Source organism: Ciconia boyciana, chromosome 8, assembly GCF_034638445.1.
Source record: "Ciconia boyciana chromosome 8, ASM3463844v1, whole genome shotgun sequence".
Classification (NCBI taxonomy): domain Eukaryota; kingdom Metazoa; phylum Chordata; class Aves; order Ciconiiformes; family Ciconiidae; genus Ciconia; species Ciconia boyciana.
Window position 1 is genome coordinate 3316433 of NC_132941.1, and position 25987 is coordinate 3342419.

Consider the following 25987-nt stretch of genomic DNA (forward strand, 5'->3'; position numbering starts at 1 on the left):
CTCTGCTGGCCTTTGCCGCAATATGAGTCTACTTTGCAATGCCAGGGGGAGGTTTAAAACTCGCTGCCTCCTGGACAAATCCCTCAGCTCCTGCACCACGGTCACCGGGGCAGAGGGACGCTGCAGGCCCAGCCCCTCGCTGGCAGAGCAGCCTGAGGATGGTGTCAGTAACTCTTTTGTACTGGCACTGATACGGTGCAGCTCCACAAAGGAAGAAATAACAACTCTCCTGGCCAAAGGTTTAATGGTCATAAAAATCCAACCAGCAGATTTATCACTGGGGAATTAGAAAATGATGATTTGGTAATTTTAAAGCAAACTCTTGTCCGAACGGACATCCAGGCTTTGCAATGGAGTTTATTGAACCCCCCCATCTGGGAGAAGGAGGCCCACTAGCCAACTGGGACGCTTATTCACAAACTCTTCTCTAGGCATAGCAGTCCTTTTTATCGTGGCACAATAGTGGCATCTAACCGAACTGCTTTCCCTAACGTATGCAGTATTACAGACCTCTCCTGCTTTTACGGCTGAAAATGCCGTTTTCCCGTTGCCCCCCGCGGCAAGGCCTTCTGTGGGACCGCCAGGCCGGGGCTGTGTGGAGCGGCGCCCGGCAGCCGCGGCCCGGCCCCTTCCCGCCTCGGCCGCGGCGTTCCGGGGGGGACGCTTTCTGCGACGGACCTATGGCGGCACGGCGGGCGGGGGGTGAGCGACGCCGTTTCCCTTCCCCCGCTCGCCTCACTCCTCTCTCAGCCACCGAAACAGCCCGACTTGTCCCCGGGGGCTGTCTCTCAGGCCCCGCTGAGGGGAAGGCTTGGGAGGGCGGGCTGGCTCCCTGCTGGGGGTCCCCGGGCCTCTCCTCGGCCCTCGGGGTGCCCCTGCTTCTCCCTTTCCCCCATCGAGGCGCAGCCCTGGCCGCGCTCGCCGTTTCCAGGCCTTTACGGCCGGTTGGATATGCTATGTGTGGTTCAGGAGCAGATCTGTTGACTTAATCTGTGCCAAGTCCCACGTTTTGGGGGGCAAAAGGGTAATTGTCACTTCCCCCGCTGCACAGTGGGGTCAGTGTGAGAGAGCGAGATGCGTGGCCTCGTAAGTGGGGCTTCAGTAATGGTGTGGCCTTTTTCTTCCCCCTCCATGCAGAGGATCACTGTTCTCCGTGACGGTAGCAGAGAGGAGCAGCTCATCATGCCGACAGTGGTGGTGATGGACGTGTCGCTCTCCATGACACGGCCGGTGTCAGTGGAGGGCTCGGAGGAGTACCAGCGGAAACACTTGGCTGTCCACGGGCTGACCATGCTGTTTGAGCACATGGCCACCAACTACAAGCTGGAGTTCACAGCCTTGGTGGTGTTTTCATCACTTTGGGAGCTGATGGTGCCCTTCACAAGAGATTACAACACGCTGCAGGTAGGGTGTGTGAGACACAAAAGCAGTAAGCTGTCAACATTTAAAAAAAAACCAACAAAACCCCACACATGTTTCCAAATCATGGTGAAATTGTGTGATTTCATATCATCCTGTGCACAACTTCTTGAATTGAGTGTTTTGTCCTTATTTTAAGGATAGGTGAAATCAACACATTTGAAACGTTTTGCTACTTCACAAATAGTACCTTTGCAGGTGACCTCTGGAGTGTGGTTATTTAAGTTAAAAGTGGGGATGGAGGAAAGGGCTGCCTGATGACGCTCTTAAAAAATGCCAGTGGTTCTGTGACATTCACATTTTTGCCTGTAGTGGTTGTTTTGCTCTTGATAAATGATGCAGCAGACAGGACCATTTAGAAAGGTTTTGAGTCAAGGGATTTGGTAGAGAGAAGATGCTTTTAAGAGTGTGTACCAGTTGAAGCAGGGCAAGAATGAGAATAAAGTGATTTTAGGCCTTGCAGATGTGATGGGAAGTTGGGAGAAAATGGAAAGGATAAAGTCCAAGAAAGAATTTTCATAAGAATGCAGTAAGGCACTGGAAGTATATGAATCCAGTAAAAATTTTACGTAGGTATCTGGTTATCATACATAGTATTGAGACGAAATGATAAGTCACTGTCACAGGGCACCATGTTTTAGGTTTGTCAGTTGTGAGATATACAGATTTTAAAAGATATTCTCTGTTGTGTTTGCATTTTAGTAGATGAATGCCAGTGCCTTCTGTTTGCTTCATTTTCCCCTCATTAAGAGTTCATTTGAGGAATTTCTGAAAGCCAAGAATCCAGCCAAGCTCCTCTATCATGTCGGTTTTACAGCTGCACCCTTCTTATGATGCTGTGTTAAGTGTGAAGTTTTCATTTTAAGGAGAAAACCTGGTTTATGGTTATAGAAACAGGATGCAGATATGAGTTTTGGACTCTTACTCTCTCTGCCAAAGAGTTTTTGCGAGACAAACTCCTTGTGGCCTACTTTCTGAATCTCCAAGAAGTTAAAGTTGCTCTGACACCCGGGAGGATTTTCTAAGCCAAATGTTTCATGTCAGACATTGCTTCAAATTTTGACTTTACATGTCTGAGACATGCAAAGGGTTTTTTTTCTCCCAGAGCTGTGCTTATAATATTACAGTTTCTTCGAAGTCCACTTTCATTGTTGTCTCATGATATCATTCACTATTTCTTATATCTTTCTTTCTTTCTTTTTTTTAATAACTTTGCAGGTCATATATAAGAACATAGCACTTTGCGTTGTGTTACAACGGAAAGCAAACATACTGACTTACCACAGAACTGTGAATAACTTTTCTGTGTTTCCTGGTAGTGATATTTCACCCAGCAATGACAGTGGTGTTTGTCTTTACAGGAAGCCCTAAGTAACATGGATGATTATGACAAAACCTGTCTGGAGTCAGCACTGCTGGGAGTTTGCAATATTGTCCAGCAGGAATGGGGTGCAGCAATTCCTTGCCAGGTATGCCCGATTTCACTCTTCTTAGGATCTAGCATATACTTAGTACTCCCTGTAAGTTGCAGATGGAAATGGAAATGTAATTTGGAAACTTTGAATACTCTTAGGCACGCTGGTGCTACAGGAAGACGAAGAATTAGTATTTAGGATATATCTGGAATATGAACAGAAGGTGATCTTTATTAAAATATTCAGCAGCAAAAAACTAGGCTGCTTCCTGTCCAATGTGTTATTGTAGTGGAGTGGATTCTAAAATCTGGCCCAAGAGTACTATTTTGGAGCTTGGCAGTTGATCTGGATGCAATCTTCTGTCCCAGGAGCCTCAGTTGGTTTGGAAGGGGTATAGTCACACATACATAACCTTTCTCCTCCAGTACCTGATGGTTTCCAGGGCTTGTAACAGTTCCAGGTCTCAAGCAACAGCATGGGACTACTGCTGAGTGTGTTTTGGTCTGTCTTCTTTCCCTAATGAGTCATTTGGCATGCATCTGCTCATACACTCCATTCAGCCCTTGCAGCTCTCAGCCTTCTGAATTTGCTGCCTCTTATGGCAAAGTCTGCTTTTAGCCCTCAGTTTTCTGAGACACTTAAGAGCCTGTTGCTCTTTAGGTTAGGATTTAAGTTCAGTAATTTTGCAGCTTCGTGAGCTAGGAAGATGTCTCAAGCAATATTCCTTAAGGAGAAAAAAGATAGGGGTTTATTGTCTAGGCAATGCTTCATAATCTAACAAGGAGAAAAGGCACCTTGGAAAAGCAGACATTCAAAGCAAAGAACTAGAAAGATGTAAAAACCAAGCATAGGTTAGACCTCAATAATTTGGTCTCTTGTTTTGTGTCATGGCTCATTTTGCTGGAACTTCAGGTGATGGGGTGATGAAAGGCAGTGGGGAATGTACTGTGCAGAATCTTGTAATAGTGAAAAACTTCACAGGTGAGCAACAGTTCAGATGGTAACTGAAGAGACTGCAAAAGGGAGAGACTGAGGATGAAGAGAGAATACAAACCTGGATGTAGCAGATATACACTGAATTTCAATTGGATTTGATTTTCCTTACCTCTCAGCCAAAAATAATGCCTGCTGTTGCTGCGCAGTGTTGAAAGAGCAGCTGTTTTACTACTCTGGAAATGACTGGGTCTCAGCTGAATGTAAATAGTTCCATTACTCAGCGTGACCTATTAGTGCAGGTTTCTACAAGGAGTGACTTTGGACTGAATAGAAAAATGTGTATTTTTGCTTTAATAGTTCTGCTGCAAAATGTGAGCATACTGCAGCTGTATTTGTTTGCAAAGAGTTAGGGTAATTAATACTACCTTTTGTATGGCTTCTGTGGCTTGTAGCGGAAGTTGGGTCGCCTTCCACATTCTGCAGAAGAAATGGTCACAGCTGGCCTTTATCTTCCATCTGAAAATAAACCCGAAGTTCTTGAGTCCATCAGCAGCAGGCTGCTTTTTTGGCTGTACAGTCACTGTTCTTCTAGCGTACACTTAAAAATGGCCATGTTTATTCACAGCATGGTGTGTTTCTGGCTATGACATTTACATTTTAGTGCAATTGCCTAATTACAACAAAATGTATATTTACCATGCACATAGTTTAAATTGCAATGGTTAAATCTTCAATTTCTCATTTATGTACCTGTTTCTGGAAATTTTACTCGCAATTCTTTCCCCAGCTCAGTGGAGGAAATCCCCGTGTGAGCAGGGATTTTCAGTATAGAAGTGCATGCTGCCAGGAAGGCTACTGAAATGTGTTGGTGTATAGTTGCCCTCTGCAGATAGAAGTGTGTCTTTACTTGGAAATGCTAATCTGTCCTCTCTCATTCAAGGTTGTTCTTGTCACTGATGGCTGCTTGGGCATCGGCAGAGGCTCCCTACGGCACTCACTAGCTACTCACAACCAGCGAAGTGAAAGCAACCGGTTTCCGCTGCCTTTCCCGTTCCCATCCAAGCTGTATGTCATGTGCATGGCAAATCTCGAAGAGGTGATGTCTTTAACACATACCTTCTTCTTTGTTGCGTTGGATAATTATTGGTCTTCTCTGAACTAATGATCAGGTCAGCACAAAACATACTTTGATGTTCTTGTGCTTAGTTTTAAAGTTTAGTTGACATTCTGGTGCTTAGAGTTAGTTATTTGGTGAAATTTAACTGTAGTATCTTTTTTAAAGTTTATTGTTGAACTATTATTATCTACTGCTATTGCATTATTATCATAATCTTTATAAATCATGTCAGTTTCTCCCTGGGGAATATTATGCAATTTTTATTTCTCTGTTGATATTATTACCTTTACTGCATTAATCACATTGAATGGGTTTTGAGTCTTTTCTTAATCTACAATTAAATTCTTGAATAAATGACTTCTATTGCAAAGATGCTCAACACTTAAAACAATAGCTTTATGTAGAAATGTGACTAAGCAAAACTCTAAAGTCTCTAAGCCAGTGATCAAACCAACTTCCTTTAGTTTTGAAGGAAAGGTGACTGTTTTCTTCAGGTACCTTTGAAAATGTCAGTACCAGCTTTAAAAATCTTCACAGTAATTAGAATTTTGTTGAATAAAAAATGTTTAAAAATAAGCCTATATAGACTAAAGTTCCTTAGATTAGGTTTTATTAATAGCATTGCTTTTGACTTGACACCTGTATTCCTCTGTCTATCACAGCAGGATTTTCTACTTAGGCATGCAATAGATATTTCAGCTTCAAGGTCTCTATCAAGGATGATCCTCTTGATTAAGCTGATGGATTGAAGCATTGTTTACACATCAGAATAACGGAGAAAATGTTTAAAATAAATCTTCTATTGCTGATAAGTTTGGGTGCTTTCACAGTCATTCTCTAAGAACTTCTCAAAAATAATTATATCTGCCTTCCCTCCTAAAATTTATATTATCCTGAAGGAGCTGGAAACTTAGCATTACCAATAAAATGTTATACTAGTTAAGGCATTCCTGTGCTCTTGCAGACTGAGAGCTTCTGGGATTTTTGGTTGCTTGAACCTGCTTTCAAAGCAGAACCTCGCACGATAAAGCAATGTATTGGGAATTGGACTTGATGATCCTTACGGATCCCTTCCAACTCGAGATATTCTATGATTATTTGTTACTAGGCCAAATGATGCATCTGGTCTAATATAAATGCAACATAAGGAGTCCATTTCCTGGGAGACCAAGAGTAGTGTTGGTTTATTCAGAAAGGAGTGAGATAACAAAAAATCATGATAACATCCAATCAGATGCTTTTTGCTGTGTTGTGTATATTTTCTGAAAACATACTGGTTAATAAAAAGAGAGTAAAAAGAAAACCTAACAAAAACATTTCACTTTATTTTTTACAGCTTCAAAGCACGGATTCCTTAGACTGCCTGGAACGGCTCATAGATTTAAACAATGGGGAAGGGCAAATTTTCACCATTGATGGACCCCTTTGCCTGAAGAATGTACAGTCGATGTTTGGGTTAGTAGACTTGTAGATAATATGCCTTTGTGAAGGTTTCCAGTTAGTATCTGTAAAAGAAAACAAATATAACAAGAAATCTGATGATATGGGGTGTTCTAATTAACCTTTTTTACTTTTAGTTTATGATCTTGTTAACTGTATTTTCATCTTGACCTTCACTGGTTAAGGTCAATATTTATTGTAATCATTCTGTAACAAACCATAGCATCTGTTTATGATTGGCAGATAGAAGATACTAATTTCCAGAATTATTGTTAGTTTGCCATCAGTATTATAATATGCTACTTTGTTTCATAGTTTAGCAATGCTAGAACTATTGAATTAACTGTAGTAAAAAAAAAAAGTTTTGGGAGCTTAGTTAGTGTGCTTTAGACAAACTGTTTTCATTTGATATGTATTATGTTTTCCTTAATAACTGATCGTGTTCTAGAAAGCTAATAGACCTGGCTTATACACCATTCCATGCTGTTCTCAAGTGTGGCCACTTAACATCTGATGTGCAAGTATTTCCCAGACCAGAACCTTTCATTATAGATGAGGAAATAGACCCCATCCCTAAAGCAATTAACACAGGTAACAAATCTTTGATTGCCTTTTACTTAAATCCATTTGATTTCTACCTTTTCACTACCACCTCTTATCCTGTATAGTTACTGTTTCATGCACTTTCTCGCTGCAAGGATCAGTCACTGACTGTGTAATTTTTTGGTATATGTGGCACCAGGAGACAAGTACCTCATTCTGTTTCAGCCATGTGTACCTGGTAAAAGCGCTGGAGTAGGGTAGAGGCACTTTCAAAGCTCAGGGTGCCAATTTCTAGGGACAAGGACTGTGGAAGACAGCCACGGGCTGCTTTCCGTGAATACCCTCATAAGCTTCATGGAAGATGGGAGAGATGTGTTGGAGAAGGGGCTGCATTTTGTATTAGAGTTGCCTTTGTGAGAAAGACTGTATTATCAGGTGAGACAAACTAGCATCTTTCCGGAGGTTTCTTCAAGGAATCCACTAGGAGTGCAGTTGAGAAGAATTGGTGAGGCAGCACAAGTAAAGGTTGAGATTGATGAAATCTCTGTCTTTATAGTTTGTCTGTCATCCTGGCACTTCTTACCAATACTAAGTTATTTTTAAAAACAACTGTGCAAAGAAAACCTTTCTCAGCCCTCCCATTAGTGGACACTGCAGCCATGAACAGCAGGTAGTCTGTAGGTAGCCCATGCCTGTGACTTGCAAATGGCTGGGTACAATTCTTGGAGAGAATACACTGAACTTCACTGCTTTGCCTTAAGAATTAAGTTTGAACTGTAACATCAAAATTGCTCTCAGCTTCTCAGCAGTGTACGTGGTCACATGCATTTTGTTGTTCTTTCCGGTCAGGCAGTAGAGTGCTGTGGCTCTTGAGCTAAAGGTTGGCACCCTCAGTGACACCCCAATGTGGCTAACTCTGCAAGGGAGCTGATGGGAGTTCCTACTGGCTTTGTGCGATTTGGGAAGTGCAAAGAGAGTGACTTGGTTAGATCGTATGCCCAGGTGTCCTTTCAGATAATTTATTTTTTGTGAGTTTCTAGCTGTACTGGCAATTTCATTTCCTGGATCTGTCCCGTAGACTTCCTTTTTTTCTGTGTTCATCACAGCTTGCATGTGAATAAGGACACAATAGTGGTAAAATTTTGCAAGGAAGTGAACTGCAACCCATAAATTACTGCCACCAAGATTGCCTTGATTTGTTTGGGGTTTTTTAAATCTGCAAGAGAAAAAAACATTTCTCTTTTGGGGTGTGATCACTTCTTATTTGTAGCTGCGTACTGTTTAAATAGGAATGAGTGCGTCTGTACCAAAATAGCAAAAGCAAAGAAAAAGAGCATGCAGTGTGTCTTGATGAGGGAGGCTTTGTGTTGCATTCAGTCTTATAGTTCCTCCTGTCATTCCAAAGATGGGAATTTGGCATGAAGGAAATTTTGTTCTGTGTGCATTAAAATGCAGCGTATGGTGTGCTCAGCCCCTGAATTCCTCCGTGGCTTTAATCAAGTGTTCGTTGTTTAGCTATGAGAAAAATCAATTGAATTGCTGTTGGGCCAGGTCCTTTGCTTGGGCTGTCAAGAAGACTGTGCTTCTCGGTTCCAGCTGCATGGAAATGCATTGAATTTCTAATTGCGCCATACACATGTGGACCTGTGTCCATAGCTAGAGCGCACCATGTGTCACCATGCTTCGTGTAGAGAAGAGTTTACAAAGCAGGTACTCTCTACATCTCTGCCAGTGTAGAGCTGGTCAAAGGCTAGTGCTAAGCCACATGACAAAACCTTCACATGGCTAAGAGACAGGAACCCGATACGACATCTCTTGCAGCCAAGAAGTGGGGAGGAAATCGGACAAGGCTGAGCATGAAGGACTTGGCTGCCTCAATCTTTTACCAGCAGCTGCCCGCAACTCTGTATGAGGTGGAGGTGCATTTAAACTTCCAGTGGGCATATAAAACTCAAGAACCACAACTCAGTCTTCCCAGTCCTGGGAACATGCCCCATTGGAGCTAACCCTGCCAGAGAGTTGATGGGAATTCCTGCAGGTTCTGTGATGCCAGTTGGAAGCTAGTAGGTTTGGTTTAGTCTAGCTACACCCTTACACTTAAAGATAACCTTTGTTTTCTCTCCTTTTTGAATTTAAAATGACAGTGGGTTGGGTACAGTGTAAAAAACAACGTGCACAATTCTGTATTTGTCTAGAAGCATGGTTCATGGACAACAGTATGTGTGTGATGGAAATTATGTTCTCATCTTAAAGTGTTATGGGATTACGTATGAACGTTTGTATCTTATTGACATCTAGGAACCCCAGTCAAGGCTGGGGCCCTGTTGCGCTGCCTCTAGTCACTGCTTCAGAAAACTTAGTGGTGTAAGAAGTTGTAATGTTAAATTGACGCTGAATACATTTCAGGTATTTCCAAATCTGACTTAAATCTGTTGTCTCCCCACAGATCTAGAAATTGTTGGTTTTGTAGATATAGCTGACATTTCTAGCCCTCCTGTCCTGTCCAGACACTTGGTACTGCCCATTGCACTTAACAGAGGTGAGCAAGTTTTGTTTCTTTTAGTAAAAACTGTTTTAAACTTCCCTTGTAATATCTGTGGTGGTTTAGACTAGAAGCACAGGTTTTATGCTTTATCAAAATGCCAGATGTCTCTAAAGACATGTTTGTGTGGTTACATTAAAATTAAAACCTTGAATGCAAGCTCTTTCTTTTTTTGAATACTGTGTTCTTTAGAAAGTTAATAGATAGAACAGTGTCCTCATAGCATCATTATTAACAGAACATGCCAGACTTAAAGCTAAAAATAGTTATGGGCCATGAAATATGTGGTGCACGATGAGTATCTAATGCCTGCATCTAACTGGTTCTTGGAATGATTTGTTGTTGTGAAAAACCTGATCTTAATCATGACTAGATTGCTCAGTTGTACTTAAGCATTAATTGCTGCTCATTGGGGCCAAGTATATACGTATCTATACAAATGACTGGTGTAGGCTTTGAGGATGGTTAAGCGTGTTACTGACTTGCAGCTACTTGCGTGCATCAGCCTGTGGTAAGGACTTCCCCTTTCCTTTTGTCATGGCCTTGGAGTGGAGCAAAGAGAAAGTGAGGTTTCTCTTGGTAAAGAAGAATGAAAGCTCCAGATATGCTTTCATCTCTGTATTAACACTCTTATCCTGCTAGGCCTTTCACCTTAGAAGATATTATCCGTTAAATCACAGCTGTATTCCAGCTGCTAAAACACAGTAAGTTTCTCATAATGACACATTGCATAGGAGAGGAGGACTTGAAACTCAGGATGCTTTTGGTTCAGAAGCAGACATGTATTTGTTGCCAGACTCTTGGTGCCATTTCATTTCACTTCTAGTTTCTTCAAAGCTGAGGTTTTATTTGCAGATTTTTGGTAACCCTGTTTTGTGAGTAGGATGCAGTGGAATATGTTATATAAATATAGTGCCACTTTGCCCAAACAGTTCATTTAGCAGCTGTTCCCTCTGCAAAAGTATTAATTAACACTCGCATGGCAGAAAATGCAGGGTGGTGCCATGGAAATGGAACTAGTGTGTTTGAATTCATTCTTATGTTGTCTCTTTGTTTCCTTTTATTCTTCACCAGAAGGTGATGAGGTGGGACCTGGGATCACAGATGACACCGAAGATGAGAATTCAGCTAATCAGATTGCTGGGAAAATCCCCAATTTTTGTGTTTTATTACATGGCAGCCTGAAAGTGGAAGGCATGGTGGCTGTCGTCCAGTTGGGGTATGGAGCTGGATGTCTGCCTGAAAAATCTCTTACTTTGCTCATTTATGCTTTATTTATAAAGTATGTCTATTTATATCTGCATTCGGTACAGAACTCTGCACTGCTAGACAAAGCTGTGGATTTTTAATTGTGGATATGTTTCTGCCAATATAAATTGCAAATAGTGCGCCTCCACACAATGGGAGGGGGCAAATTCTAGGCAAAGAGGGGTGGAAGATTTTCAGCCTTTGGGATTTGCTCTTTTCAATAGGCCAGAGTGGTATGGAATGCTCTATTCACAAGCTGATAGCAAGAAGAAATCAAACCTCATGATGTCGCTCTTTGAACCTGGTCCTGAGCCCCTTCCATGGCTAGGGAAGATGGCACAGCTTGGACCTATTTCAGGTACTAGCCACGCTCATTTGAATAACTCTTAACACATGCAGTGTTTTCTTGCGTGAATGACCTTGCCAAGTCTTAGTTGTCAAGTTCCTTTTATTTTCTTCCCCCCGCCCCCAGATGCAAAAGAAAATCCTTACGGAGAGGATGACAATAAGAGCCCTTTCCCCTTGCAACCCAAGAACAAGCGCAGTTACGCACAGAATGTTACCGTATGGATTAAACCAAGTGGCCTCCAGGTAATGATACGGGTTTTGGACTTGATGCTTACTTTGATCAGCAGTAGCCATCCTACCAGCAAAGTGGAGTCTGTGTGTGTCTTGTCCATTTAATGTAATTGCTTTATTGCTTTTCTTTCATTTCTATAAACACTGCCTCTTTAAAATGTCATGATTAAAATGCAATCAGAAAACATAGCTTGTTTAATGAAAGCTGTGTCTCCAGTGTAGCATCTGGCTTAGTTTATTGGATTTAGTATAATTACCATTTATGTTTCAGCCTTTGTGAGCTGCAGTCTTGTCAATGGTCAGGATAATTTATCAATAAATAGTTGAGGATTTTTTCTGCAGCTTCCCCGGCAGCTGCCAAGATTTTTTTTTTATTTTTTTTTTCTTTTCTGCAGACAGATGTACAGAAGATCTTGAGAAATGCAAGGAAACTCCCTGAAAAAACTCAAACCTTCTATAAAGTGAGTAACATTTCAGGCCAACCCAAGTTTGGTCCATAGTGATAGTGGTGCATTTGACAGAGGAACACATACTGTCCGTGTCTCTGGTATGTTCTGTGCAGGCTTGTAGGGCTCTGCAAAAACATATGTGGTTCTGTAAAGGAAACACCCTGGGTCTATTTTACAGACTAGTTAAGGTGAGACTAGGGGGTCTGGTTTCCCTGCCACCACGTTCTCTGACAGGGTGGCATAGATGTGTCATGTTTACAGGTGCCCCTCATGATCCCAGCTACTTCCATGGTGAACTTCTTTGCAGATTTTATGCCATTGTCCAGGCAGAAATAAACTGAGGGATCAGAGAGGAATAGGAACACAGATGTCATTCTGAGTCTGAAAATGTCTCCTACATTTTTTCTACAGCTGAAGCAGAGAAAGACAAAATTCCAGGCACATTTGGCCACATCGTAATAATCCATAATGTAGACTGTAGCTGGAGGTAATTGTTGTTCCTCTTGTAAGCTCAGTGCTGAAGCAGTTTGTTATTGTAGCCCCCAGAGAGTTCAAGAATGAATACCCTGCCTAAATGCACATAAGCACTTGTCAGTTTATAGTGAAGAAAAATCAATATATATACATTTTGCTGGACACTGTGGTTAAAGGCAGCAATCAGTGAAGCCTAAGTTGGAGGCCACCCTCAGCTGGAACACAGACAGAACAGGCAGGTACAATAGCTGAATGCACAAAAGGGAAAAGGGAGAAGTGGAGATTTATAGGAAGGGATCAAGGGAAAACCAGCTGTTTAGTTGTGCCACTGTCATCTTCAGCCCTGAAGCATTTTTTATCTCATGAGCAGCTGGGCAGTTTCCAGCAGCTGTACTGATCACTCAGGTTATTCTCCTCTAAGTGAATAAGCTTGCCTTTAAAAAAAGAAGAAAACCACATTTTATGTAAAGGCTTACGGTGGCTTTAAAAGGGGTTTTCCTTCTTTGCAGGAACTTAATCGTTTACGAAAGGCAGCTCTGGCCTTTGGCTTTTTGGACCTCTTGAAAGGCGTGGCAGACATGCTGGAGCGGGAGTGCACCCTGCTTCCTGACACGGCTCATCCTGATGCAGCGTTTCAGCTCACGCATGCTGCTCAGCAGCTTAAAGTGGCAAGTACTGGAGCATCAGAATACGCTGCCTATGATCATAACATTGCTCCACTGCAGACAGACTTTTCTGGTAGCAGCACTGAAAGAATGTGAAGTCTTCATTTTGGGAACTTCTGTAGATTTATGACTCAAGTGGTTCAAATTTTCTTGTCCTGTTTACTTTCTAGGGCCTGTTTAATTACTGTTTGGAGAACTTCCTATCAAAACAGGGTCCCTTACCTGCGTCAGTGCTCTCTAAATAAATGTAGCTGGTTTGTGGTGGCTTTAGTCAGACCTAGAAACTGTGGAAAGTGTCCCAAAGTCATTTACTGTGTTGGATGATGGGCGGAAATTACTCAGTACATATGAGGAGAGAAAGAAAATGCCATCGTAGGCAGCAGACTGTTCATGGCTTTTGGCCTCCCCAAAATGTGGTTACTACATAACTGAACTCACTGGTAAAAGTATCCTAAAAGGCAGCTACTACACTTTATACACCGACTTGATTAGTCCAAAGAAAACGTGTGAGAATCACTGTGCAAGATCAGATACACAGCTAATTCAGGGTGTTGTCACTAATTTTATGCCCAACTTGAAAGCCAGTCTGTGCTGCCATAATGAGAGTTACTACTGGCATTGCAGTGCTTATGCTTGTGATAGTAACTTAATCTTGTGAGACAAGTTTTTTATTTGTGTAATATTAATAAAGAGTAATTCTTCATGAAAACTTAAGTTGGATTTGTTCCATTTTCATAGCAACTAGGCTGTGTGGCCTGAAACATTGACCTGGTGAAGGCTCGGCTCCCAGCTGTTAATCACAAGAGTTAAATAATAAATTATACAACTTCTCACATTCAGGGAAAGAACAAACAACTAAACTAAAGCAAAACTTGGTTGTAAATCTTTATTAATAGAAACACATTCTCTCTGAAGGACTAAAATTCAGTAGTGTAAGATCCATGACAGCTTGCACCAGGTACCACAATTTCACTGAGAAATATCATGTGTATGGATACATACGGATTTCATAACCAAAGTTTAAATGCCCAGTGGAGAAATTAAAGTATGAAAGTCATCCTTGCTGTTCCATTATTCAGCTAATTCAATCCTTTGACATACTTCAAACATAGGTACAGTGTGTGCTATAGTGAAATATTAAGTGTGTAAATAATGCTCAACTCTTCTGAGTAAAGTAAGCTGCACTCTCCTTTGAGTGCGAGCCTCAAGTATCCCTAAAGAGAAGTTGTATCACACCTCTTGTTGACAGAACACAATTGGTGAAATGCAGCGTGGAGCTTGTACCAGTTCTTTGTTAAAATCTCCTTTTAACACTATTTCCTTTCCTTTACAGTAACAATCACTGGGTCCGTATCACAAACAGTAAGCTGTTTGTTACCTTTAATATAGAAAATAATTTTCTGGAGGATTCATATTGTTTTACAGTATAAAGATAAATAGTAACATGGCACTAAGCTAATCTCAACTTCAGTGCCTGTTCTGGATTGCTGGCATTGCTTTGCATCCCCCTGGGGGCAGTGGCAGTTGTTGTGAAGCAACCTGTTCATAACCACAGTACAGTTTAGAGCAAACTTGTTGTACGTTTTCTAAACTGGATTAAGGAAGCCAGAGGGATCTGGAATTAACTACGGGAGGCTAGGTGTGAAGAAGGGCATGCTGAAATAAAGTTAACTGAAACAAAGGTTTCCAGGTGAGACAGTAGATGACCTGGAATGTGGGGGGAGCTTCTCTGTTTCTGTTGTTGCTGTTGTTTAAAGCAAGCACAGAGGAAAGGGTCCCTTCAAACCCTGTGTGGGATCTCCCTCATGGAGATTTGATATATGCTATCAAAATAATACACGGTTATTTTGACCCACTACTCCATCCCACAGGGGCCAGCCAGCAAAGCATATACACCAAAGTCTCGGATGCACCTGAAAGTTTAAGTAGAAAAGCAATCTTTACTGCCTTTCTGAAGGCTATAAATACAGGAGCTACAGCCCTGCCAGGAATGACCAGAGGAGCCCGGTCTCCCATGACAGTTCCACATTTTCCCTTTGCGTGGGTGGGATGGAGTTCTGTTGGGGCTCACATGCTAGGAGAAAGCTGGTACCTATGTTTCCTTATTTTGTTATGTTTCAGTGCTTGCATTACCAACCAGGAAAGCATTTCTGACCATGTCACAGAGTGGCAGCTTCCTTTCCCTAATGACTGGATAAGGATGTGTTGCTACAGGAATGCTAGGATCCACAGAGCACTCCTGTTAAGGCAAAACTAAAAACAGACTAAGTTGGTAGCATTTAAATCAACATGAGCTACTTCCAGTTTTAATTCTGCAGCATCACTATGCTGCAGAAGAAAATGGGGGGTATGTGCTGAGGAAGTTTACCCCAACTGTTAATAAACACCCGAACACTGTTCACAGTGGTCTCAGACTGTGCTCCTCCTGCCACCAAGATGCACCCTAGGAACAGCATGGGCCAGCTAATAGTATATCCCGACATCGGAAGCCCTATCTGCATGCAATATTGAAAGAGCAAATATCCAATTAAAAGATAAACACTATTTCTATTTAGTGCTGCTCCACTGTTTATAAGCATATTATATGCAGATAATAGGATTTCTTTCTAATATGGTAGTTGACAGGATACAAATTTAAATGTTACTGTTCATGTAAATGCCATGCATACATGATTGAAAGGGAACAAAATACAGTATACGGGAATGTTACCTAAACTCACTATGAAATCATGAAATCTAGCATGATCATTTCATTTTACAAAATTCTTTACATTACAGTGGGTAAAACCGCAAGAATTAGAGGCTTATCTTGTCACTGAGATAAGTTAGATAAGAAAGCATTGCAGTCCTCCTTTACTTCATCTTTCTCTTCTTTGGTCCGAGGTGGTGTTTCCTTTGCTTGTAGAGATGACGGAAGTTTACAAATACCCCTGAAAAAGAACAAAGTGTTTAGGTAGGACATTACTGCATCTTTTGAATGCTAGATGGCTGTACCAAACTTAAAAAAACAACAAACAAACCACCACACAAAAACCCCAATGGTTTCAGGGTATGTATAGCATTGAAAGATAATGCAAGTTTTTTCTTGCTGGGTGAGGCAGGAGTTGCTGCACAGGCTGTTTGGTACCGGGGCTGCTCAGAAGGTTGGTTTGTCACTTTTAAAAAGTTGCAACACTGGCTGTGCAGAGCTGCGGAAGGATCAAACAGGTATTTCAGAGTGAAACGCGATTACGGGTATTCTTTAAGCGGTGTCTGTGAAAGGGAGAGTTCTATCTTCTAGTCTAATCTAGTGAGAGTTCAGTTTAAAATTCTAGGCTAGATTTTACTGAGTTGTGGATACCCAGCATACTGGGTGTGCAAACTACAAAGTTAATTTATGTTTAAAAATGTACCACCAGAAACCAAATATGTAACAAGCACCATTCTTCTTTAAATATACTACTATTTAAAGAGCCTTCTATATTGTTTCCTGGAAAAACATGACTTCATGTTGCGTTAGTGATTATAATGCAGTTTAGTTAAACATTGCTTTAATTTGAAATTATGTTTCGATTTCCACTAAATCATTCCAAAGCTCAAATACCATGTAAAAGGTGAAACTACCTATACTGAGGTTGTAAATACATGTAAAAATTATTCTTTTAACCCAAGTGATCAGTAGATAATGCTGCTAACTTGTTACCAAGGTCTCCTCCTTGGGCCGCTAACCAGTGCTAATTGTAGGTGTGTTCCCCTCCATTACTGACAAATTTACATCAACAAGCAACAAGGATAATGCTTAACCTCAAGCAATTTTGTGTTGCCATGATCCCCAAGATGCAGGAATTTAATTTTCTTTGAAAAATATACTTATTCAGAGGAAACTGGCCTTTTCATTTCAATAGTGAGAAATACAATTAAATATCTTACCTAAAAACAAGGCTATAAGGTATATTTGAAGCAAAAATGAAAACTGGATTGTGACGTTCAGTGGATTTGGCAATCCCAGACTAAATTTCCCTGTTTCACTGAAGATTGGAATGGATTGAACGATACAGACGGCTGAAAGCAGAAGGCCACCATCATTATCACAGACAAAATATACAATTGCCCAGCCCACACCAACTTTTTCAGGATATTCCTTTCTTATTTCCTAGCTCTCATTAATTATACCAATTTTAAAGCTGTTGTTTTTTAAACATGCAGTATGATGGCAAGCAGCCAGCTGAGGCAGTATAGCAGTTCGGCTCTGAAAGTCTAAGCGCAGTGAACTTGCGGGGTGAGACACTGTTCTCATACACAACTGTAGCCTGCAGGGCCCATGCCAGCAGTATTTACCATGCAGAAATACCCACAGCAATGAAACAGGCAGAGACTTTCACGTGCTTGGAGTTGGGCAATGCCCGAGCCTACTCCTGGCTTGTAGAAACAGGTTCTGACAGGTACGATTACGATACATTTCTCACAGCTAGGAGCTGAGCGGTGATATGCTTCTTAAATAAAAAAAAATTAAAAATATTCCAGACCTGTTAAGACAGAAGAGGTCACTGTAAAGCCCCCCCCGCCCAGAGGGGCTACAGCAAGAACACTAGGCGCCTGCTTCTTCCACGGAGCTGTCACTCTCAAAGCAGAAAGGGAGCAGAGCCCTATCTGGGAAGCACCATGCCCGTCTCAGAACAGGCTATGCTGCTTTCAGAGGAAGAATCGGCCCCTGCCTGTCCTGTGCAATGATTTACAAGATAACGTCAAGATCTGTGAGCTGGTATGAACCCAAGCTAGGCTGACCAAGTCAGGTCTAGCAGACAAAAGCAAATACACTGCTTTGGATCAGCAGGGGCAAGTGAGCATTGTCGTCCTGTGCCGCTCGCATGCACCGCAGCACACACTTGGTCACTTTGTCAGGTAACCTTTTGTTGCCTTTACTTTCCTATCCAGTGCCCAAAAGGAAGACTTCCTTTCACATCAAATTGAAAAAAATACTTGATTCAGTAAGACACAAAAATGCTTACATTTGGTTCAGCTCAAAGCAAATGTCTATTTATCTGTTGTTCTATTATATCCTTTTTTAGTCCAGCAGCCAAACCAAAAATTGAGTTATTTGCCCAGCCTTGACTTTGTTGTTTATTAAATTGTCTTTTTTGGACATACCTTCTGCCAAGCCGCCTAAAGGGTAGAGAGGGATCCAGGTAGTGTAACGGAGCCAGGTTAGTGGTTTCCATTCAATACCGATGCACGAAAGCATGTAATACGGATACCTAAAGCCCATTCAGTGTGAGAAGAAACAGACACCGTTTAAAATGGAAGCTCCTGCTAGAATTAGTCTTGCATGTATCTGCTGTATAGAACAGTCAATTCCCAAATGACCCAAGAATATTCAAAAATTGTTCCTATGGATCATGATGGACACACCCTTATTTGGCAGTTTACAGAACTAATGCTATTATTCTGACCATATGGACGAACTGCCTGGCTTGCCTAATAAACCTTTCAAAATACTTTTTTTGAAAGAGAAACAGAGCATAGTGTGGCTCACTTAACAATGGAAATTCAAAGCAATAGAACCCTCAAGGAAAAAAGCAACAGGTTTCCCTAGGGTCAGGGTAGTATTATTTTCAGACTCCAGCCTTGTCCCAGCTTTTGGCAGATGGAGCAGCCTAGGAAGGCTGTGATAGCCCGTGTCTAAAGGAGATTTTACCCTCTGGAGCCAATGCACTAGAGCCACTCTTCCAAAAGGTACAAGGATCAAAATCTTCTTTAAAGAGTTCTTGGGAACAACCACATTGTTCTGTACACACACCTGCTAGAGGAAAAATCCCACAAACCTGAACAGCTCAATGATACTCCAGAAATAAAATATGAAGAACACCACAGGTTTGCTCTGCATTTCCTCTAAGCTTCCGAGGACAACAAACAAAATAAAGTTTCTTCCAAATACCTGTTTAAGAAAAACAAATTAAGGAACAGTTGCACTCTTCATCAAAAGAAAGAGCAAGTCCTTGCTGTCAAAAACACGCAGGATATCTACTCTTCACGCCCGAAACATATGCTGAGCACGTAACTAACTCTGCAGCTGAGCTGTGCCCTGCTTCTTACGAGCGTGCATTTTGCTCTGGATTTCGGTGCAATCCAAGGGACCCAGTCTTAAATCATCTATCCTTATTTTTATGCACAACAACCACAACCTGGATAAATCATGTACTTTTCATCAGCCACTTCTTGCTTTTGTTGTCCTGAAGTACATTACGTAGGTGATGGAAGAAGACAGCCTGCCACAGCTAAGACTGGGAAGCACGGATTCCTGGCTCTTGAATAATATATTCTCTAGTCCAGTGCCAGTGAGGTTGTATCACTTACTTTAGGAGAGTCCCAACACTTGTGTAAAACAGAGATTTACTTTAAACATGGGAAGAGCAAGGAGAAGAATCTTAAAATATTACCTGCACTACAGCAGGTATCAGCGGTGATCTGACTAGTCCTATTAGTGAATTCATGATCTCCATTAATGCCAGGGTCTGACAGAAATACATCATGTCAGCAATAGTGTGAAACGTATCATAGAAGGAATCTGTAAGACACAGGAAACCATTTTAGAGAACAAATGAATTGCCACGTTCAGGAAGCTGGCGCAGCAGCGTAGCTTTTGGTAACAGGATTCTAGTTGTATTTGAAAAAAACATCATGCATTATTACTTAACTTCTTTATAGGCCTTATCTTGAAGTCACAGCAGTTATGCCACAAACACTGCTCAAGTGCTGTTTCACACACAGAAGGATCAACACCTATTTCAGTAATTGCTTTACAAAAAAAGCTATAGCGCTGTACCTCAATAGAATGAATCGTTCTTGCTTCAAAAACAAAATATTCTGCCCGGCTCATTTTCAAAAATACTAACATTGCAGTGAGCACGACATTTTGCTCCAACTCATTTCTTTAGAAGTAATCTTGGCAGTGTACAAGTATCATTCATCAGAATATGCAGTTGTGATTTACAAGAGGACAGTATTTTCCTATCCTTGACACTGTGATAGCTTTTGAGAGGCTTTTGTTGTGCGCTTCAGTGATGCATTTACAGTTTTGTTTCCTAAATATGTCTTCCTTTAGATTTCACTATTTAGAAAGTATTAAAAACAACACTAAAAAACCAAAACCCCCAATGTAAATAAAATAGTGCTTATTACTTGCCTTTTCCTAAGATGAACAGTCGTACTGTCATGTTCACAAAAATCCAAGAGAATCCCAAAAACTGTACAAGATTATACATGATCAAGTATCCCTTCTTCAGGTGTTTGAAAGCTAAAATCATAATAAACACGTCAGGTGAGCAGAGTACAATGGTAACACTTCTGCAAAGCGTACAGCTGCAAAACAGGCTTTCTGTGAGAATAAAGCTTACAAGAAAAGCGGAAGCTATCGATTGCGATAAAGGGGTTGCTGTGTGCACTGTGGGTTCTGCCTGCTTTTACCATCATCTGCTAGAACTCAATTCATGCTAGTCAGATTTTTTTAAATTCCTTGGAAAATGCAGTCCATTTTTATTAAAAGATCCCCCTCCAAGATGCACCAAGCCAGTCAAAATTGCTCCGTAAGAGTTGAGGTTTGCATATAAGAGTGACAGCAGCTTTCTAAACCCCACCTTACACACTAAAAAGGTACAGTTACTTACGGTCTTTTGGGACTCTGGATTCTATTTTCATTTTGTTAATCTTTTCTTCTTCCTTAAGATGAAGGATAAGGTTTTAAAGACTGTTACTGTAATTAGCAAGTGATTTGTTAACTATACTACTGCAAAGCTAGTGGTTTTAAAACTCAGCTAAGCAGCCAGTTGCTAGAGGGTTTAAATTTTCATCTGTACAAAGCAGCACGTTCATCATCCAGAAATTATGGTACAGTAAAAGCTAGAGAGTATTAACTAGTTATCCTGCCCTCACTATGTATTTTATTCTAGTCATTAGATGCTTTTGCTGAAAAAGCCTGCTGTTTCCTGTGTTAATTCTCAGTTATTACTGTTTCTTAGAGCTGTTCCTTAAAACATTTCATGATCCACCAGTGACCTGAAGGGAACTGAGAACAGCCAGCCCAGGCTCTCTGCCTGCCCTCCACCACTGCTTTCTGGCTCCTGGCATTGCAGTGGCCCTTTCTCCTCCGCACTAAGCTCAGTGGCTGTGGAGGGGAACAGGGCAGCGTTTGTTGTAAAACAGATCTGCAGAAATGTGGTCTGTTCAAGTCTTTTCCAAGACGGTCTCGCACCTCCCTGCTGCAATAAGCTGCTCGAGCTTACCAGATGGCGGGAATGCACCGTCGGGGCTAGCCCAGTGGCTCAGGAAAGAGCCTTAGAAATCCCTGCTTTCCAGACAAGCAATGCCGGGACTGGCGTCTCTGGGCTCCGTACGGCACATTGATATGATCTTCATATGGATCAGGACACGGCTGCAAAGGCATCGGGCAAGGGGTGCAAGCCTTTGGCTGCGACCCTGGCCAGTGCTGAGCTAGCGCACAGCCACCAGTTCAGATTCACGCTGCTGCTCTTTCTAGCCAGAATTGTGCCTATTTCTGAATTCCTGCTTACAATCTGGACTGTTTAACCAATTCTACATGGGATCTGTATGAAATAGGGGTAACAATCAGCATGCCATACAACTCCAGGTAAATGAAGAACACGAGTTCAAGCGCAGAACAGCAGCTATCCTTGCTTTGTAGCTGGCAGCACAAGCTACACATGCCCACAGGACTGACCTTCTCCTTCAGTTCCATTTCAGCATCCGATTCATCTAACCAGCGGTCGAAGTCAGGAGCTAGGAAGAGCGGGCGCTTCTCTTGCTTGGTGAGTCTCTCCCACCAGTTACTCTCTTTTTTCTGCACAGTGATGTTCAGCTGCCTTTGAGTCACCCTGCATACAGGCTGAGGGCAGACACAGGAGCATACATCAGCAAAAATCCTGAGAAACAAGCTCTGAGACTGAGTTGATACCCAAGCTCTCCTTAATCAGGGAGGCAGGGATGACATGGACTGCTGCAACACAAGCATCTCTCTGCCACCCAAGGGATGGAAGCAAAGGGCAGCCCAGTTGAAGATGGCAACCGTGATGGCTGTAGGACTTGATAAGCAGCTTGAAAGCCTGCCCGTACTGCACAGCACCATTGCATCCCACCACAAAGAGCTAGCATAGTAGACTCTAGCGCTAGCATAGTAGACTCTAGCGCTAGCATAGTAGACTCTAGCGCTAGCATAGTAGACTCTAGCGCTAGCATAGACTCTAGCGCTAGCATAGACTCTAGCGCTAGCATAGACTCTAGCGCTAGCATAGACTCTAGCGCTAGCATAGACTCTAGCGCTAGCATAGACTCTAGCGCTAGCATAGTAGACTCTAGCGCTAGCTTTCCTAGGCAGAACCCATGATCTTGGCTTTAGATCTTCTCGCATTTAGTACTGTGAGCCACCCACTTACGCTAGCCAGTGGTAAAAATAACGCTACCACCAGCCACCGGTCCCTGTCCAAAACAGGGGAGCCCATGTGACATCTGCTACAGCAAGAGGAAGAGCTAACAGCCTTAGGAAACACCTGGAGACAATGGTGAGCTGACGGACCTGGCAGTGTGGTCACTGCCACCCCACGAGGCCTCTCCACCACGGCCACACTCTGCGTAAAGGCAGCCCAGAACCTCTCCATCCTTACAGCCCACAGCATTGTCACCTTGGGTGCCCACCCTTACTGCCACCATCGCAGCCCTCCGCACCTCGAGCCTACGCCAGGGTGCTCTGCATGGGACTGCCTCTCAAACCAGCTGAACCTGATGCAGAAGAGCCACAAACTGCGCTTTTAACTGTGCATGTTACACCAGCACTGCTCTCTCAAGGCTGTCTGGATGCTCCTGGGACATCTGAAGGCTGTAGCTGTAATTTACAGCTACCAACGCCTGTCCCTCGGCTGTTGGAAGCTCCATCTCTCGCCAGTGGCCAGCCTGGCACCAGCAAGAGGCACTCATGGTGCACATCAAAGCCAAAAGAGGAAACCATGGACTGCAATACTTCCTAGTCCCAACCATCTGTAGTTACACAGATTTCACGGAGTTCATTCTCCTCCAGCCCCTCCACAGTGACTCAGAGTGACTAGACTTTTGGAAGGAGGCTGCTCTGCAGAAGCAAGGGCTTCCCTTCCAGGCCTGGCTCCCAGCACAGCCCGCGTCTGCCAGCACAGGGGACAAGCGTGGGTGGCGGTGGGCACCTCTCCCCACACTGTGGACCAGGCAGCTGCTGCTTTACAGGACAGATGACAAACTGGTGACCCCATCCCGGAACCAAGAGACGTTCATTGTCTGCCACCGAATACCTGGTGGTAGGAGCCACACAAGAAACCCGCCTGCTGACAGCAGCGTAGAGCTGGGGATGCCTTTCCCCAGGAAAGTTTCGGTTCAACATCAATTTCGGGATGACCAGACCCTAGAAATTTACCCTCCGGCCCCTTGGTGTGTTGCACAGAGGAGCGGTCTCCTCCCCTGTTGAAGCAGCAGAGGTGAACGGTGGCTCCCAGTCTGACTGCAGCTATCCCCAACAGGCAGCCAGGAACAAGCAGCACAAATCTTGCACTGGGAGCAGAGCCCAGAGTTTTCCTGTGCCCCTAACAGCTTTGAGAGGTAAAGACAGACTTTACAGCCACCTGCGAGTAACATGGAGGGGCTGCTCTTCCAGCCAAGCTCTCTGCTATCAGAGTACAATAGCAATTAAAAAAAGATTTTGCAATAGGAGCTGCAGCATATCTGTACTGGCAACCTTAGAAATCTGCACGAGAAGCACTAGTTCTCATGACTTTATTTTGTCGGGCCGCAAAAGAAGCCAGGAAACATCACACTGACACTTCGCAGCACAGTGTTCCCCTGCTCTCCAGTCAAGGCTGCATGAGACAACACGTTGCCAGATTCTCCCGTTATTTTGCTGCTTTAAATGCTTAAAAAAATTTACAACTGCTGTTTAACAACCGATACATGTAAGGCGCTGTTTCTGTTGAAGCTGACCCATGCAAGCACCATCTCCAGCGGGGTGATTTGCATTAAGGCAGGATGGTGGCCGAGCACCGGGACAGAGGACTGCCACAGGCAGCTTCTAGTTTGCAGCAGTTACAGAGTCACCAGGAAAACCTAAACGGCATATTATGGACTTCACGCGCAGCCATTTTCCTTTCAAGTTTTTCAATAATTACTTTTTCTTTGCAAGAGTTAGAAAAGTAAAAATACCTACTTTAGGCTCAACCGGTTCTAGGAACTCGATCTGAAATTCGTAGATGTTGTCCCCTTTGGCACCATGACCCTGAGCTAAAAGACAAGAATTAACAGTCAGCGTGAAGGTTCCACACACCCCACCTGCAAAGGACGCTTTATACGTAGAAATATTCAGTGGTTATTTACAGTCCTTCCCCCTGCCTTGCTGGGAGGCAAGAGGAAACCACACAGGGAAGACACAAACAGCCTCAAGTGTTGCTCAGAGGTGTGGTCGCTGGAGTCGGCAGCTAAAGCTGCCGCAACTCTGCACGGCACTGCAAAAGGGTCCTCGCTCGCAGCAAGGCAGCGTGCAAGCTTCCCAAAAAGAGGGGCCCAAAAGGCTGCTCACGGCTAACTTGAATACGACTGGAAATCCCCTGCGCTGGACAGCCTTTGAGGGATCCAGCCTCCGCACTGACAAGCGAGCACCCAAGGAGCCCGGTCTACGGTGGGTCCGTAGGAACGTGATGCGGGGAGTCCCCTCCCAACGGCGGGAGGGTGCGTTCATCTCTCGTCTCCCGCATACACGGGTCTTGACCCTGGAAGGGCTCCGAAAACCTGCATGCTGAGTTTAATTTCCACCTTTCCGCGCTGTAAACTGATCCTGAAGTGAACACGATGTGCAACAGCACCCTATCAAATGGCCCTGGCTGTGGCTCACCAGGGAGGCAGCATTTCCTAGACAATGCATCTTAAAGAAAGCAACCAAATACATGAAAAAACCCAAATAAAAACAGCTACAGCATATCCTCAGTGCTACCAGGACAAGCCAACCAGCACAAGCTCCACGGTGCTGCAACGTGCAGCTGCGCGGCTGAAACAAAACCATCTTTTAGGAAGAGATCTGCTTTACCTTTCAAATCGAGCACTAGTTCCCGATGCAGAGGTTCGATAACAGTTGCAAACAAGGTCTTTGTGGAAGGAAAAATTGCTGCGAGCTATCTCCAGGGTTCAGCTGAGACAGGGCAGCAAAGACGTATGGAAATTTCACTGATATTTAAATATGGGGAAGTGGTGTTTTTTTCTTATTAGATAAGATATACCCTGCTATTGTTACTAGCGCCGGAATGCAATGGTTCGCAGGCGGGTGTGTGTCATCACATAGCCGTACATGCCCGGCACCCAGCACAGAGCTCGGTCGCTGCCACCAAGGGCAGCGATGGGGACCGGGCACCCCGAGGCTGCGGGCACCCCGAGGCTGCGGGCACCCCGGCCTCTCCTCCCGGGACACGGCACACCCGGGTGGGCCAGGGCCAGGCTCAGCGAGCGAGAGGTGGCTTTGGCTTTGCAGGAGACCCCCCCCAGGGACGGAGCCCCCACCTTTGAAACGCAGCACGTTGTCGGTGATGCTGATGTCCGGGTTCTGCAGAAGGAGAAGAAGCGTTAGGCGGCAGCTCACGCACCCACGCCGAGCACCCGCGAAACGCGGGGCCGCGCTGACCCCACGCGAGCACAGCCCTCCCCCAAACCCCCCTGCACAGCCCACCCTCGCTGCGGTGCAAGGCCCCGCCGCTGCCCTTAAGCCTCCCGCACCCCTCCCGGCCCGCTTGCGAACCCGCCGGCGCGGAGCCGGGCTGCGTGGGCGCCCTCCCCGTCCCCACGGGGCGGCCCCGCGCCGGGGTCCGCGGGTGGGTCACCCCCCGCCGGCGTCTCCGGGGGGGGTCATCCCCCGCCGGGGTCCGCGGGTGGGTCGCCCCCCCGCCGAGCCCCTCCCCCCCCGGTACCTGCACGTCGCTGAGCTCCACGCGCAGGTAGAGCTCGCGGTGTCGCTGCGCCCAGTGCACGTGCGGCCGCAGGCTGGGGCCCGCCATGGCGCGCGCCCCGCCGCGCCGCGCCGCTCCCGGAGGCGGCAGGGGGCTCCCGCGCGCCTGCGCACAGCGCCCACCGCCCTGGCGGGGGTGGGCAGTTCCTACTGCGCCTGCGCACAG

General features: G+C 44.1%; 2 protein-coding genes across 4 annotated transcripts; one reads left to right on the forward strand and one right to left on the reverse strand.

The window, feature by feature from the left end:
* Nucleotides 1-598: 598 nt before the first annotated feature.
* Nucleotides 599-13526, forward strand: INTS14 (integrator complex subunit 14). 2 transcript variants are annotated; one of them, XM_072871061.1, is made up of 12 exons: nucleotides 599-702; nucleotides 1138-1404; nucleotides 2781-2888; nucleotides 4711-4866; nucleotides 6224-6342; nucleotides 6776-6918; nucleotides 9317-9409; nucleotides 10487-10631; nucleotides 10885-11018; nucleotides 11133-11251; nucleotides 11635-11700; nucleotides 12672-13526. In XM_072871061.1, the coding sequence occupies exons 2-12, from the start codon at nucleotides 1183-1185 to the stop codon at nucleotides 12921-12923; spliced, it is 1557 nt and encodes a 518-aa protein (XP_072727162.1). In that variant the 5' UTR covers nucleotides 599-702; nucleotides 1138-1182; the 3' UTR covers nucleotides 12924-13526. The 2 variants fall into 2 exon arrangements, with proteins under 2 accessions (XP_072727162.1, XP_072727161.1); XM_072871060.1 differs by lacking the exon at nucleotides 599-702 and adding an exon at nucleotides 721-1024.
* A 173-nt stretch (nucleotides 13527-13699) lies between these two features.
* On the reverse strand, nucleotides 13700-25945 carry HACD3 (3-hydroxyacyl-CoA dehydratase 3). Of its 2 annotated transcripts, XM_072870573.1 has the most exons (11): nucleotides 25784-25945; nucleotides 25380-25422; nucleotides 24040-24113; nucleotides 21541-21705; nucleotides 20471-20522; nucleotides 19990-20100; nucleotides 19244-19371; nucleotides 18629-18741; nucleotides 17955-18061; nucleotides 16737-16868; nucleotides 13700-15757 (listed from the first exon to the last, which is right to left on the reverse strand). In XM_072870573.1, exons 1-11 carry the CDS (start codon nucleotides 25868-25870, stop codon nucleotides 15681-15683), a joined length of 1089 nt encoding a protein of 362 aa, XP_072726674.1. In that variant the 5' UTR covers nucleotides 25871-25945; the 3' UTR covers nucleotides 13700-15680. The 2 variants fall into 2 exon arrangements, with proteins under 2 accessions (XP_072726674.1, XP_072726675.1); XM_072870574.1 differs by lacking the exon at nucleotides 16737-16868.
* Between the last annotated feature and the right edge of the window lie 42 nt (nucleotides 25946-25987).

What these genes read in the sequence shown, in the direction of transcription:
- INTS14 (XM_072871061.1), top strand. Translation starts at nt 1,183, where the DNA reads ATGCCGACAGTGGTGGTGATGGACGTGTCGCTCTCCATGACACGGCCG. An exon ending in GAGATTACAACACGCTGCAG is followed by an intron (nt 1,405 to 2,780) that starts GTAGGGTGTGTG and finishes TTGTCTTTACAG; the next exon opens with GAAGCCCTAAGTAACATGGA. An exon ending in AAACTCAAACCTTCTATAAA is followed by an intron (nt 11,701 to 12,671) that starts GTGAGTAACATT and finishes CCTTCTTTGCAG; the next exon opens with GAACTTAATCGTTTACGAAA.
- HACD3 (XM_072870573.1), bottom strand. Translation starts at nt 25,870, where the DNA reads ATGGCGGGCCCCAGCCTGCGGCCGCACGTGCACTGGGCGCAGCGACAC. An exon ending in CAACGTGCTGCGTTTCAAAG is followed by an intron (nt 24,114 to 25,379) that starts GTGGGGGCTCCG and finishes CTTGTCTTTTAG; the next exon opens with CTCAGGGTCATGGTGCCAAA. An exon ending in TGATACCTGCTGTAGTGCAG is followed by an intron (nt 18,742 to 19,243) that starts GTAATATTTTAA and finishes TTTCTTAAACAG; the next exon opens with GTATTTGGAAGAAACTTTAT.